The sequence below is a fragment of the Cyprinodon tularosa genome, unplaced genomic scaffold (assembly GCF_016077235.1).
Source record: "Cyprinodon tularosa strain WSP-4 unplaced genomic scaffold, ASM1607723v1 ctg149, whole genome shotgun sequence".
NCBI lineage: Eukaryota > Metazoa > Chordata > Actinopteri > Cyprinodontiformes > Cyprinodontidae > Cyprinodon > Cyprinodon tularosa.
The window spans coordinates 1702495-1718840 of NW_024038320.1; the positions used below are offsets into that span (position 1 = coordinate 1702495).

General features: G+C 36.9%; 2 protein-coding genes across 5 annotated transcripts in view; one reads left to right on the plus strand and one right to left on the minus strand.

The window, feature by feature from the left end:
* The window catches only part of tax1bp1a (Tax1 (human T-cell leukemia virus type I) binding protein 1a), a 35586-nt gene extending 26418 nt beyond the window's left edge, over window positions 1–9168 (minus strand). For 2 of the 4 annotated variants that reach the window (XM_038279197.1, XM_038279196.1), the window contains exons 1-3: window positions 8984–9168; window positions 3309–3398; window positions 2638–2852 (exon numbers count right to left, since the gene is read on the minus strand). In XM_038279197.1, coding sequence (XP_038135125.1) covers window positions 2638–2826 — 189 coding nt within the window. In that variant the 5' untranslated portion in view covers window positions 2827–2852; window positions 3309–3398; window positions 8984–9168. The remainder of the gene's footprint in view (window positions 1–2637; window positions 2853–3308; window positions 3399–8983) is intronic. The other 2 variants (XM_038279198.1, XM_038279199.1) reach the window with 2 other exon arrangements.
* A 405-nt stretch (window positions 9169–9573) lies between these two features.
* The window catches only part of hibadha (3-hydroxyisobutyrate dehydrogenase a), a 42864-nt gene continuing 36091 nt past the window's right edge, over window positions 9574–16346 (plus strand). Inside the window, exons 1-4 of the mRNA XM_038279201.1 lie at window positions 9574–9718; window positions 12954–13114; window positions 13272–13381; window positions 13470–13591. Of these exons, the coding sequence (XP_038135129.1) occupies window positions 9649–9718; window positions 12954–13114; window positions 13272–13381; window positions 13470–13591 (463 nt within the window). The 5' untranslated portion in view covers window positions 9574–9648. The remainder of the gene's footprint in view (window positions 9719–12953; window positions 13115–13271; window positions 13382–13469; window positions 13592–16346) is intronic.

Here is a 16346-nt window from a genome sequence, read left to right on the forward strand (position 1 = left end):
GTTGCTTAATCGTTCACACTTCTAAATGTATGCAAAATGTAAGTGGTCTCCTGTGTGAAATGCATTCATACCACTTGAGTATCTAACATGTGCAGAAGTGGATGCAATGACATCATAAGTAGCAGGCGTGCTCCTGGTTTGTGAAAGTAAACATTGATGTTAATCTTGTAGCTCATCTATGTATCAAAAACCGCCTGTTTCCTATGAAACCCATCTAGTTTGGCCTAAAAAAGAGCTGTCGATCCTAATACAAATCAAATCATAAACCTCATCTTCTCTCCATTGATCTCCCTGCACATTTATCCCCACCTCAGTTGTTGTTTTTCTTCCTGTTTCCTCATAGCAAGATGCAGAAAAGGGATTTTTGTTGAATTTTAATTACCGTAACACAGATGGGTCTCATTTGAAAAGATTCGATATGTATCCAATTTAGGACTGCGGGTGACATTTGGAAAAATCAGATCTGTGTTAGGGTCGCAAATGACCCAAAAAACAAACCACAGATTAGGATAACTTCAGGCTGCAGTGTGAACGTGGCCTTAAGGGCAGATTATACTTCTGCAAACGCAGATATCAAATGTTACTTGGGTCTGGTCGCGAACCAGTTTTGCTGGTTTGCTTCTGCACCTTTGGTCTGGAATTTCTAGGGACGCACAGCAGTTTCCCGCCAAAGCGTAAGGGGGAGCCTATTCGAGAACTCGCAAGAACTTCAGCGGATGGTCATGAGAACTTCGGCGGCGCCGGCGGGAGTGTTTATCTTCCAAAACAACAATGGCGCGTCTGCAAGATATCACAGATATATTTATTTATATAATTTGTCTGAGGCATCGTACAAGTGGTTGTACTTCCGAACCTCCTCGATTAACCTTCGTCTTAGTTGTCCATTGTTCTTCGGTTTTTAAAAATGCCGCGCCCCGGCACCGAATCGAGAAGGACGACCACACAGACAGCCGGAAAGGCACACCAAGGACATGTCACAGCTGCTCTTTGTCTGCGCACTTCCACTTGAGTTCTATGCAGGTTTGCGACCGTCTGACACGTAGTCAGGATTTTTTTGAGGTGCACAACAACGTTTGCAGGGGGCGTGGTTGCGTACAGAGACAGATTTGACGGTCGCTGAGGCTATGCGTCACAGAAGCATAAATTGGCCTTAAGACATACACTCCACAAAGATGGCCATCTTGAAAGAGTAACAAACAACAACAAAAAATGTATGGACTAAGATGGTCTGGTCAATAAAAACTGAACTGATTGTGCTCAGCGTAAAACTAACACAGCATATCCCTCTAGAGACCATCCCTGTATGATGGAGGGAGTCTCATGCTCTGGGCACGTTTTCTACAGCAGGAAAAGGTAGTAGGAGAAAGACTTAGGTTGGCGTTTATGTTTCAGCTGGACAACAACCCTAAACGCAGTGGTTAGTGCGCACGACCCATGTATGGAGGCCTTGGACCTCAACGAGGCCGACTCGGGTTCGAATCCAACCTGTGGTCCTTTGCTGCATGTCTCTCCCCCTCTCTCGTACCCTATTTCCTATCAGAAAAACGAGCCACTAGTGCCGTTAAAAACTCCCCAATAAAAGAGGAGTCACATCTCAAAGTTTGATGTGTGAAAGAGTTGACTCAGGGAGCTGAAGAAAAATGCATCATAAACTTGTGCTGCAACTAATGATTATTTTGCTAATCATTCAATCTGTCGATTATGTTATTTTTCTTGATTACTCCACCTAATGATTAATCGATTACTAAATTAGTTGATGGCTATTTCAATAATTGATTAATCATAATTAATCCTATTAATTGTTTCAGCCCTATCATAAACTTTTCAGGTTCATATTTTTATGCAAAACTTTGCCTAACTATTTATCCTTTCTCATCTGCCTTGTTCTACCACATTAAAGGTTGTTTTAGTAAGGTGTCAGCATGTGACCAAATTTAAGGGGTATTAACATGTTAGCAAGGCACCGCACTTCGCTAAGCATTTTTCAAATGAGGCTCTAATAAACGCATAAAAAGACAGACATCTACGTCAAAGAGGATCAAAGATCCATGGTTTGCTTGTTCTCTGACATGGAGCTCTAACCATCAAACAGGTCTCTCCGGCATGGATTACCATAATTACATTTTCCAATCCTCAAGTTTCTTTCCAAATAAACTCAGAATCTTTATTCCTTTTTAATTGAACTGGTGGATTTGAAGTCAGTTCTTAAAACAACGATAAAACGTTTGTCTTCTGTCTTTACGAGACGTTAAGTTTCCCGGCTTGCATTTCCTGTTAATTATGTGTGAGATTTGAGGGCCTTGATAAAAGAGTTTAAGCAGAGAAGGGAAATGGGCTGATGGAAAGAAATAAAAGGAGGGGGGGGCTGATTAAGAGAGCCAAATGTGTGCCACCAGCCCACCGTGTGTACTCTTCTTGTTCTGCCTGCAGAACAACCACACCAAAGCTTGTGGGAGCCTTTTAGACATGTAGTGACGAGCTAAGTCATTACCGTCAGACGCGGATGCTTGTGTTAATGTGCTAAGTGCAAAACTACGGGCAATTAACAAGACCCTAACAATGTTCTGTGTGTCGGAGTAACGGTTAGGATTCAAAACTACCTCATATCAACAGAGAAGCATCTCCTGTTAGCTCTACCTTGAAAATGCCCACCCAGTCCTTGGGGTGGGGAGTAATGTAAGGGGTCAGAGTGTAGTGGCACTCCAAGGGCGTCTGGGGTAGGAAACTCTTCCCCACATTCTGGAAGATGACATGAGCGAAGTTGGATGTTTCCATGATGCTGACGCTGCAGCCAGGCGATGAGTCCACCACCTGGAACGATGACATCCTGGCCTATTTGTCACTTCATGGGTCTGGAAGAGAAAGTCAGAGAAATGGGTCTTTTTTTCTTTATGCAACACCTTGCAAAAACATCCTTAAAAATACCCCCATTTTAGATTAAATTTTTCATTTTAGATCAAATAAATCCCAAAGCAACCAATTGTTTTTGCGCCTGCATGATAAACCCAATAAGGTAAAACATGATGGTGGAAGCATCATGCTGTGGGGATACTATTCTTTATTAGTAACAGGAACATTTTTAGGAAAATGAACAGAGCTAAATATATGAACAATTAAATGCTGAAAATGGATGAAAAATGAGCATTAAAATACACTGATATTTTAATTATAAAAGCTTTAAATGACATGAATGTTTTGTCAAGGTTCTGTAAATAATTCAGCATGCAGTAAGTGACCACCAATCATGAACTGTTAACGAGGTTCGACTATATTTTTCAAAATCAGACATTAAACATGGAAAGCATTACCTTGCATGTGAAAACAGTCCAGTAGTTTATCCCTGTGGCTCTGAGGAGGTTCAGTCAGGTCAAAGACGATGATGTCATGATGTTGAAAGGCTAGGGAACAAATCATACCAATAGTGATTTTAATATTAAAGATGATAATTCCATTTCTTTACTGATTTCCATCTGTTTTTCTGGGTGTTGCAGAACTGAAAATGAAGAAAAAGGCTGATGACAATCTTTCTCTACTGTTCGAATATTGTGGCACACACACCAGTCACAAAGTGTCGACTGCTGGGCCGCTGACTTGATTGGACCTCAGCAGAGAGCCATGAGCCGCCCATATCAACAATTTGATGTTTCAGTGAGTGCTTGTTGCTATGATGCGTCTTTGCTCATCAGCTTCGTTCGTTGTGAACCAACCAATCAGTGCACAGCTTATCTAAATATTAATGATAATACCATAAAAGGAAGAAAACCTGTTGTTCATTCTGGGGCTCTTAACCAGGCTTGCATTATGGCTTATGGAACACCAAATATGCCATTTTCAGCCCAACTAATGTTACACACCCTATTCAGAGACCTTAAGGACCAGCACCAAATACCCTATATTATCATTCAGACCCTTTTAAAGAAAAATGAATGTATGTTGGAGGAACGTCATCAGCCGTTCAAGCACATCTTGAGCAGAAAGCTCCTAAAAATGAAATGCAAGATAGACAATTTCATGAACTATCTTTACATGATAAACATCATAAAGGTGCATAACTGCCACCTACTTGTATTAATTTGGGAACACAATACCGTATTATATTTAATACATTTACCTTCTATATGTTATATACTAAATATAAAAAAACTATAATATCTTCATTTAATATTATAGAAAATATTTATTCCATAGACTTTTATCTTTTTAATCTTTTTTTTCTTTAAATCACATCCTCCCAATATCACTTTTTTATCTTTCAATTCTAGTTTATTTTATAATCTAGTGATATATTCATTAAAGGAGAATTCCGGTTTTTAACACTTTTAGCCCATTTTCTGTAGTTTCCAGGATGAAATCGAATGATCGACACCAAAATTTTGACAATTGGTCCTGTCTCTGCTTTTTGGCTCATTTAGAATCCACCCCTGGCTGCTTCAGAATGGCTTTCATAGAGCATGTCCGATAATGTCCTTAAAACAACCTTAAACGTTCTTTTTTTTAAATATGCTACTCACCGGGTCGTCAGCGCTGTTCAATGACGTTCCAAAAAAAGTTTCGTAAAGAAAAAACGTTCCTGTAGTGTTTTATTTAGCATTTTGTAAATCCCTTTGAGTTCTGTTGGAATAGTCAATATTCCGCTGCCACCGGAAACGGAAATGGGGCCTGTTTACACAGTTGTAGTCTTTTCGCTTCACTCTGTGTACTCCGACGTCGAGAATCAAGAATCCACCTTTCGTATTCCATTTTCAGAGTTTTTTAAAGTGTTTAACAGAGACGTTAGCACCTCGACGTCGGAGTACACAGAGTGAAGCGAAAAGACTACAACTGTGTAAACAGGCCCCATTTCCGTTTCCGGTGGCAGGGGAATATTCACTATTCCAACAGAACTCAATGGGATTTACAAAATGCTAAATAAAACACTACAGGAACGTTTTTTCTTTACGAAACTTTTTTTGGAACGTCATTGAACAGCGCTGACGACCCGGTGAGTAGCATATTTAAAAAAAAGAATGTTTAAGGTTGTTTTAAGGACATTATCGGACATGCACTATGGAAGCCATGCTGAAGCAGCCAGGGGTGGATTCTAAATGAGCCAAAAAGCAGAGACAGGACCAATTGTCAAAATTTTGGTGTCGATCATTCGATTTCATCCTGGACACTACAGAAAATGGGCTAAAAGTGTTAAAAACCGGAATTCTCCTTTAAATCGTTATCCTACTACTATTATACATATTTGATTTGTACAATTAACATCTGGACTAATTACCAGATGCTTCTGTTCGTCGATCCATCTCCAACCTCATTACAATGTTTTCCAAAATAATTTATTGGGAGTCGCAAAAAATTTTTTAGCTCCTCTGGCAAGGATTTTGATTTTCTTTGTCTTATTCTTGGCTTGCTCGGTACAGTTGATCACATAAGCTAATATTACATTGTGTTTCTTTAGTGTTGGGATGAAGTTTTCTTCTGTTTCTACTTTGCTTTGTTCTAATTCCTCCTGTCCTTTGTCCTTGAACTCTCTTCACTGATGCGTTGCTTTTATTTTTTTTAATGGATTTAATTTGTTGTTTCTTCACTGCTTTCTTTCTAACCTCACATTGTCCACAATTAACTCAGTGTTGGCCTATCTAGTTGTAACACTTATCTTCAGTTTCTTCTTGGCACTCCTGGATTCTGAGTTCTTCCCCACTTTAAAAAATACAGCATATATTTAGAGATTTTAAATGAAAGTGGCCATATTTGGTTTATGAGATCTGGGTTAGAAAAAAATAAATAAAAAAATAATAATTAAAAAAACAAACAAAAAAAAAAAAACCAGACTTGACCACCAACAAATCTGACCTCTAGGGTCCATCCTGTTTATCCTTTAATTTCCGATGTGCAAAATAACACATTTTAGATATTTATACATCTACTCTAATCAAATCTAGTAAAAAAAAAAAAAAAAAAAAATCTGATCATTTTTCCTGTTTACTAAATGCATCACAACAGATTTCTCCAACTCTTTTAGTTAATAAACACATTCACCACCAACAGGTACTTCTACGCACTTCTGTGATGACGAAAGGTTGGACACAGACATGGCGGCGGAAAGTGGGGGTGCTGGGGTTTTAAAAAAATTATTGAAAATACTTTGAACAATTTACATATTTGAGCAAAGTATTTTGCCTTTTTTATTTTACTATTACGTGTATTTGGGTTTTAATTATTTTGAGGCCTAATCAACACTCAATCAACAGTACATGGAAAGTTACGTTGTCATGGCAATGTCAAGCAAGCTAGTGGTTGCAGAGTAAAGAGGTATTGCACCCACGGCAGCAGACCAAGAAGTTGACAGGGGCTGTTTCTCAATATGTGTACTTGTGCGTTTTTATGTGCTCGTCTACTCGTGGAACGTCATCAACCTCAGGCCTAGTACTGTTCCAATTCACAAGAACAGCAGACCGAGAACGGACAAAGTCCTCGGATGTTGTTCTCGCCCCTCCCTATTTACCCAGCATGCATCAGAGCAGACTTGTCCGTTATTGAGATTGACAGCTGTCCCAGCATGCACTGCAGCAGCTTCCAATGGCGCACTCACAAAGCTCAGAGTATTAAGTTAAAAGTTCTCTTTTCTGTTGCTGTTGTTCAATAAAAGTATGTTTTAAGATCATTTGAGGCGAGAATATTATACTTTAAAGCGTCGCTATATGGTCCATTTACCGATTTAATGTTTAAATTAATTTCCGAAGTTGAGAGGACCGCGGCAACCAGCAGACCTCCGAGGCTAGCCGCAGCCGTCTGCAGCAGCCCTCTCTGGGCATAGCCGTGTTTGAAGTACTGCTGGCTTTTTTTGTTTTATTTGGAAAAATGTTCATTTGATTTGTGTTTATCTGACTGTGTCCATCATTATTCCCCCACTAAATGAAAAAATAAATAATTTATTATTATCTAGAGACTATTAATAACAGGAGGTGAAATGCGGCTCTCGACGGGCTGGGCGTGTGGTGAGATCACAAGTACGCTTCTGTTCCAATTGACCCATATTTATGCTGCGTGCTCCCGTTCTTACCAAGTCCACACTTTCCCGGGTTCTTCTCAAGAACATGCTTGGCGAGGACACAAGTCCGTACTCGCGTTCTTGTCAATTGAGAAATGGCCATGGTCTAATGACAGAAATGATGAAGAAATATGGCACAGAAACGTATTTTGGATTTTTTGGGAAAACCACCACCAGTGAAGAACACTGATACTGCAGCCAGGACGACGGAGAGAGGCCGAAGTGAGGAGACTGTCCGCCAACCTCTGATAGCAGATGCACCAGCAGGCCCAGCACCCACAACCCAAGCTAACGTGTAACCAGGGCACCCTGCCTGTTGCTCAAAGTAAGGGCATGGTCCCGCCGAGCACTTTCATTTCTATTCGTGTAGTTTAACGTAGCTATAGTATTTTAGGGTGTTATTTTGATCTTTGATCTATTTAGATCTTGTTTTCTTTGTGTAATGGATGTGGAGAACTGTTCAATAAGGTTTAAAAAATACAATAATATAATTATTTCCTTGTGGTTTGCATGAAAGGATTTTGGAGCTAATAAAGTCCTGTGTGACATAAACACAGTGACTCAAGTCGTTGTTATGGTGTTATTGTGAAGTTTAATTAATAGCGCATATATTCACCTAGGAACTGATGATGTCTGTGTGTTACAGAAGTGTATATGAAAATAAAGTAGTGAATCTCGATCTATTTACTTATTTCTATTAGTGTATTTTAAATAGGCCTATAGGCTCACAGGTCTGTTTTCCAAAAAGATAAAAGAAAACATATTTTCACAGCACCCCCTGATCAAAATTAAATTCAGCAGCTCTGGAAACTAAAGTAAATAACGGAACTTTCAGTGAATAAGATTGTGAATAACTATAGAAATATTTCCAACATACCATTAAACCTTGTAGGTAGCCCAAAGTGCAGAGGCGTAGCCAGAAAATTAAAAAAAGAAGCTGGCCAGGCAATAACCAATGTACACTGAGGGTTGGCCGAAAGTGGATAGGTGCCAGAACCTCAGGGTCAATCTACAGTGTTCTAACAGGAACATTAACGAGCAAAACATCCATATTTTCTAAATAAAGACAAAGTATACTTTCCTGCAGCTTAAGCTAACAAATAGACGCATATTTGAACATCCATGCTGTCTAAATTAAAGGTGGAGAAAATTCTTTCAGTTTTGAGTTCTGGGGCGAACATCTTATTCATTTTTATTACTTAAGTACTTTTATTAATAACCTTGGTGCATAAAATTAAAATTTACCTAATATTTACATTAAATTAATTACTTATTATTAAGGTAGTTATTTATCTATCATTTCAGTGAAGATTCCTAGATGACTTGCAGACACATGATTTTCTCTTTACCCCATACAACACAAAATCGAGTTCTGAAAAGAGCATGAATTCTGTATTTATCTTTAATGTTAGTATATTGATGCGCATAATTAACCACAGTGTTTTTGTTAGGTAATTGTTTACATATAGAAAATTAAAAAGTTAAATAAGTTACAACACTTGAGAGTATTACTGCTGCCAGGAGTGATTGGGTAAGGCCACCCCTGGCCCCCCATCTAGCTCCGCCCCTGATAAAGGGAAGCCTTTGATAATACTGAAGGGTATCAAACAAACAGGTGAATATAAACAGCTCAACACCTTTGTTGTGCTATAATTTCACTCTCATGACTCCACCCCGGGATTATACAGGAGAAATATTTTGCCAGTATGATAACAAAAAAATTTCTATTGCAGACAGAAAAGCTCACAGTGCAGCCAGAGGACACTACGGCCCAGTGAACTTTAGCTAAAGCAAGCTGAGGCTTATCCTATTAAAGGGGGCTAACATTAGCCATGTTGTGTCAAGTCACTACTAGCTAGCTAGAAGCATCATCCTGTTAGGGCGGCGACAGCTCGCTCACCCATGACACACAAACACAATTCAGTTCAGTTTGGAAATAAACGTTACCTCTACTAAATGTCTGCTGCTTGTAAAGGAACAGTGACTTTCTTCGTCGTATCTCGGTAGTTCTCCTCCACTCGCAGCCCTGGCGGTGATGCGTCTCTTCCTGAGAGGGAGAGACAGAGATGATGCTGAGCTGCTGCACCAGTGATGCTGGAAGGACCGGGGGAAACAGAACCCCCACGTATTAACATTTCGAGCATATTATTAGCTTAACAAAAAACGTGGATTAAATATATTAAACTATTGAACCTAACGGCTATTTGTCCGTTTGATTTGAATTGAACCCCGGTATAATATAATTGGTTTCAACTATCTTAGCGTCCGCTCCAATAAAAAATAAATAAATTAAAAAATATATAAAAATTTCTTTCTAAAAATATATATTTTTCCATTTTATAATTAATTATATGCAAACTAATGAAAAAGTATACATTAAGGGCACTTTCAAGTAAAATGACAGGATGTCCCGCCTTTACCTTACTCCCATTGGTCCGATTAACTAATACGGTGCTCCGATTGGTCCAAATAACTAATACGATGCTCCGATTGGTCCGACTAACTAATACGATGCTCCGATTGGTCCAACTGACAGTGAGTCATAACCATTCGCTGAGGCTTTTCTGGGTTGACAGCTGTCACCAAATACCGAGGTTGGAGGGGGAGGAAGCATGGCTGCGTTGTTCAGAGGGTTCCGAAGTACAGGGCTCCGATGGAACAAGCATGCCTACTTTGTTTTTGGTAAGGTACTGGTTTCTGTTGTGACGCAATTCCCCCTCCTTTAGGAATGCTACAGTGATAAATGCAATTGGTATGTCCCATGCCTCAGGTTGTTAGCTAGCTTGTTAGCTCTTAGAAATAAAGTATGAAGAGTTACAGTCCTTGCTGATGTTGCAGCTTGGACACAATGTCCCTGAGTTAATTTTGAGTTATAATGAAAAGTGTGCATACGAAGATGTGGATGTATTTAACTTAAGTCGTTATTTTAAAGATCTTAAGCTGAGTTGAATTGATTTTTAAACAACACATATATTCTTAAGCTTGGATGACTGTGTGCAAAACAATCTTTGGTAAACCTGTGATTGCATGACTAAATGTCCAACTATTAGTTCAACATAAATTAATAATAGGGTGTTTTGTGAAATAAAAGCACCACAAACCTACAAGTGAAATATGGTGTGTATATATATATATATATATATATATATATATATATATATATATATATATATATACACACACCAAATTTATTTCTCAAGACACATTGCACATTAAACCAATGTCCAAATGTTTACATTGCTTGTGTTTAAAGTCTTTGCACTGATATTGGTGCTTTTAATCTCATTGCATTGCATATAATAACAATAAAAGGAATTTATGCTATATATATACATATATATATATATATATATATATATATATATATATATATATATATATATATATATATATATATATATATTTTTTTTTTTTTTTTTAGGGCTGTAATATTATCATGATTTTGTTTGCACTATGTTTAATATCTAACATTGACCATTCCATCAGTAAAACTCAGTGATATGAAAGGCAATACTTTAATAAAAACAAGTTAGGATTACACCTGTGGCTTCAGCAGGTCACTTGCACTCCAATGATTCATGGGTCTGTCACAGGAGAGATGCCTTTGTAAAAATAGCAGTGGTGCATTAGTTTTTTCAAAGTTCTGCCAACCAATAGCCAAAATGCTATACACCAATATTTGTATTGGTTGTTGGCCAGTTGAATTGTAAAATATTGACATATCGGATTTTTGCCAAAATTCCAATGTCCTACATCTTTATATAACAGAGTAAACACTCAAACAAGTATCTTTCGGATGCTTTTTGCACAGATAAATATATCTATTTTTTCTGTTCTTTTAGCAGGTCACTTGTGCTTTCCATCTGCTCACATAGTCTAAATACTGGTTATCTTTTGTCAGCTGTAGTTTCAGGATAGGTTTTCCATAAATCACGGTGACAGGTGGTGTAGAGCTAGTTTAGTTTCACACTATGATTGTCGACCTCACAAAGAAGGGAAAAGTTTAGTAGTTGTCTATCAGCTAGCTGGCTAGCAGTGCACAGCTTGGGTTTAGGCAGGAATGGCCTCTAAAGCCCGAGAAATGTTTGCCATCAGAGCTCTTACTTTCTTGAATATCAATAAAAAGATTTTTATTTTATTTTTTTCCACAGTAATATGATGGAACTTGTTAGCTGATGTAATTCTGTGACTTTGAAAGACCATTATATAAGATAATCAGAATGCCTTTATTGTTATTATCAGAATCAGAAATACTTTAATAATCTCAGAGGGAAATTACTATATTATTATATGCAATGCAGTGAGATTAAAAGCCACATGCTGATGAAGATTCTCAGTCATCCAGGTCATGGTCATTCCGTAAAAATTCAAAAAATATCCACTGGACTTGGTTTCCAGGATTTTAAGACGTTTCGCCACCTCTCCAGGAAGCTTTGGAAACGTCTTCAAATCTTGGAAACTGAGTCCAGTGGATATTTTTTTGAATTTTTACGGAATTAAAAGCCACCAATATCAGTGCAAAGACGAAATGAGAGGATGTATTAAATACATGCAATGTAAACATGTGGACCATGGTTGCAACTAACAATTATTTTGCAAATAGACTAATCTTTCAACTATTTTTTCCGATTATTCAATTAATAATCAATAAGCGAAAGGTTCTTTAAAGAAGACTTTTTGGGAAATTAAATCAGGTGGAACTAAAACTTTTCCGCTTGAGGAGTTCTGTATAGATCATATTAACAGAAGAAAAATGTTTTTATCTTAAATGCAAAAAGTTTACATGTTTTATTTAAAATTTTGCATTAATTGCTGCTCACGGTGGGTTGTTCTGTCAGCTAAGGCCTGTTTTAATAGTCTCTATACTCCAGTTAACGATTAATCAATTACTAAATTAGTTGATGATTATTTCAATAAAAGATTAATCCAATTAATTGTTTCAGCCCTAATGTATACATTGGTTTAAAGTGCAAAGTCTTGAGAAATGAACATGGTGTATATACAGATATAAAGTACATTAAAAATGCACAAAAATTCATATTGTAAATCACTGATTAGAATATTTCCGAAAGTTTGATCGCATAAGGGAAAAATACCTTGATTCTGGCAAACAGCCCAAGCCTGGTTGAAGACTGTGAGTGCATTAGAAAAAAATTCTAAATATTCTCTAGTTTGACTCGAAGTTAAGGAATGTCTTGCAATCACACACAATATAGCTATTTACTTTTTTAAGAAATGCCCTAAATAATAAACAAGACATGTTCTCAAAAGAAAAGGAAACAAAAAACACCAGAAAAAGCTAAAGTGTGATCAAACATACTGTGAGTTATTTTTGGTGAAGACAAGGTGCTTACACAACATATCCACTGAGATAAAGTCTCCAATAAACTAGTTTTATTGATGTCATGACCTTAGTACCTCTCCATAGATTTAGTCTGTCACTAAACTAAAACTTCAGTAACAAACTACAACCAAAACTTGGTGTACATAAGAAAAAATGGTTTTGACAGATATAAATTAGATCACAGACTCTTTAAAACTACAGTATGGCGTGACAGTATATTCTAAGCATGTTGTAAAGCTGGCTGAATTTACCTTAAGCTCATTGTTTGGGTATCCTATCCAAGTCTAATCCCTCCTCTTGTCTGGCTCATTTACTTCCAGTTTCCATTCTCATCTGGGGAATTTTTACTAAAACTCTAATGGAGAAACGCCTGATGACATTTAAAGCACACTGATTTGCTGCAGAGTTGAATTAATTGTTGCATATTTGATGGAAAACCTTGTTGTTGTTTGGTGCTTTTTCTGCAACTGTTTTTGTTAGAGAGATCCCTCAGGATAATGGAAACAAATGGCACAGCTTCACACTTATATTATATAGGTGTAATTTATCTATCAAACTTTTTTTTCGCTTTAGTATCAAGAAGATCAATGGCATCAAAGACACCTGTGGGCTTTATTGGTCTGGGAAATATGGGCAGTCCCATGGCCAAGAACTTGATCAAAAATGGCTATCCTGTCATCGCCACTGACGTCTTCCCAGAATCTTGCAAAGAGCTTCAAGAATTGGGCGCCCAGGTTAGATGTCATAAGAAAATTAATATTTTTTTCATGCAGCAATTTTAGTTTCTGTTCATTTTCCATTTATGATGATGATGATGATGATGATGATGATGATGATGATGATGATGATGATGATGATGATGATGATGATGATGGTGAATCTGACACTTAGGTGATGGACTCCCCTGCAGAGGTGGCAGAGAAAGCAGACCGAATCATCACCATGCTGCCATCTAGTCCAAATGTCATAGAGGTTTATACGGGCCCTAACGGCATCCTGAAGTAGGCAGATATTTGTTTGATGTTGATCTGAGGAAGAATATAGAAAAGCTGGACCCGTCATTTATGTGTCTCTTCTAACTTTGCTCAGGAAGGTGAAAAAGGGAACGTTACTGGTCGACTCTTCAACAATTGACCCGTCTGTTGCTAAAGAAATGGCTGTGGCATCAGAGAAGATGGGAGCTGTCTTCATGGATGCTCCAGTGTCAGGAGGTAAGGTTTTCTAACTAAACCCATCTTGGTGATTTATGTCAAACTTTGATATTGCTTGATTGAGGTTTAATCTGATAGATTAACACAAATAGGAAATGTTAAGAAGGAACGGTGCTAGTTTTTAATACCTTCTCTATTAAACAATACAAGGTATTTTATTACATCATCAATTGCAGCTGCAAGTTCTTTTGATGTTTGTCTCAACCTGCTTTGCACAACTGAAGACTAAGGCCTAGTCCACAGAAAGTAGAGCATGGTTGTCTTTTCATAAACGGCTTAGAAAACAGTTGAATACACAGAAGTTTACACAGCACCAAAGGTGGCGCAGTGACACCTCCAGAGCCACACTAAACCATTAATAAAAAAATCACTTTGCATTCACAGACACCCCATGTGAGGTAAATACAGCAGAGATACACCAAGCTCGTATGACCACATTGAAACGTGAAACTAGCGTTTCTACTATTGGATTCAGCTTCAAAAATTATTGTTTATATGCCCAGCTTAAAGGATAAATTACCTTTTCAAGTACTCTTAATTTCCTTTCTGTCTTGATTTGGGCCTAAAATTCGTGTCTTTTCTCCTTTAAAGAATTTAACTAACGTGGTGAAAACTCTATTCCCAATTCTCCACTGGAAAATCACATGTAGTCTGATTGCTTGAAAGTTACAAATTGTGTATTTCATCATGTTTCATTTGAAAGGGACAACTTAAAGATTCCTGGATAGTATTTTTTTTTTTTTTTATAGTTTTATAGATTATTGGAAGATTAAAATATTTAAGACATGTCTGATACTATATACGTGTATGTGTTGGGGCTGAAACAATTAATCATTTTAATCATGATTAATAGATAGAAATATTAAAAATGAAATAGATATATATATATATATATATATATATATATATATATATATATATATATATATATATATATATATATAAAACAATATACATGACGATTATAATGAAATAATCATCGACTAATGTAGTAATTGATTAATCGTTAACTGGAGTATAGAGACTGGAAAACATGCCCTTAGCTGACAGAGCAACCCACTTAGAGCAGTAGTTATATCAAAATTGTAAAAAAAAAAAAAAAAAAAAAAAAAAAAAAAACATTTTGCATTTAAGATAAAGAAATGTTTTCATCAATATGCTCGATCAAGAAAGTTTTAGTTTAACCTGACCTAATTTTGTAAAGAAAAATCTACTTTAAGGAACCTTTGGCCAACCGATCATAAGTTGTAGCCATATATATATATATATATATATATATATATATATATATATATATATATATATATATATATATATATATATATATATATATATATATTAAATGAATAAATCAATTAAGAAAAAATTCTTAGATTTGGATCTTTTTCTTTTTTTAAACCTCTGTAGTACTGAAGTCGGAGGCTATCTTCGTTTTAATAGCGGGGCTCTGCGTTCTGAATTAGGTGTTTTATAAATTAGTGGTTTTAATGGACGGTTTAAAGTAATATACTGTATTTTTTTTATTATTATTATTATTAGGGTGGTGGGGTTTCACATTGTTTTTGGGATGGAAACAGACAGATCTGACAACCTTGGCAGTGAAGGATGGGTGTAGTTGCTAACTATACCTTTAAGGATGTAGTAGGTAGTTTCTTCCAACAGCGGTGCAGTATTTTTTTGAAAGTCACATTTATTTGAATTATTATATACTAATTTCTATTTATAAACTAATAACGGGTTATACTATCTGTACCAGAGACATAGGAAACTGTGTTTCCCCGCTGTGTGTTTTCTACTGGGGCTCCTGCAGTCATATTAGGCATCAACCTTCAGCTCAGTCTGTCTCTGTAGGCTGAGGTCCAGTCCGGATGGTTCTAACCTGTAAGGGTGTGATGCTTTCTTGTTGGTTCCTTGAGCTTAAACTTACTAGATGTTATGGAACAACAATCAGCGTTTCCATCCTTCTCCATTAGAGAATGCTTAGCTAGCTCCAAAAGGTTCTCCCTCAGATGTCACCACACAGAGATGGGTTTTAACTAGCTAAAAATCAGAGTGCTGCTCAGGAGATACTAAATATAGGATATTTGTATTAAAAATAAGCTTGCTTGATAAAAAAAAAATAAATAAATAAAAAATTATTCAGAACCACTTGGTATGTGCTGCTGCTTGATTTTAATACAAAATTACATAAAATCCATATTGCATCATCAACACATTAAAGTTGTGTTTTTTCCAGCATCATTTCTCTGCTGCATTTCAATGCATTTATCCAAACAACCATAACACTATCTTAATTCTTTATTTTTGACTCATGCTTTTGCAATGTAAAGTATTTGTGCAGTGAATGTAATCGGGGGAAAGTCTCGCTTTTTTTAGACATGGTCTTTAACACTAGAACTGCTACGGAGGGGTCAATTGTCCTTTTTACCTAAAAGCCCTACACGAGGGTCATTTGACCCTTTGGACCTCCTGCGGACACTCCTTTTGTTGTGGAAATGTGGCTGTTAGCAGCTCATAGCTGTCTCTTGAGTCACAGAGTAGCTTGAGCCTGTGTGGGGAGGCTACACAGGCTCAACTAAAAGCTTGGTCAAGGCAAGCTTTTAGTATAGTTTTTAGTGGATTTTTATGCAGTGTATCATCAGGATCAACGAGAATTTGGGATCAAAACAGAACAAAACAAAACAAAACATATTTACAATGAATGCAAAAGCAACTGTTTTCCCAGTTTTCGTGTGGAAGGTTGTGGCACAAGTAA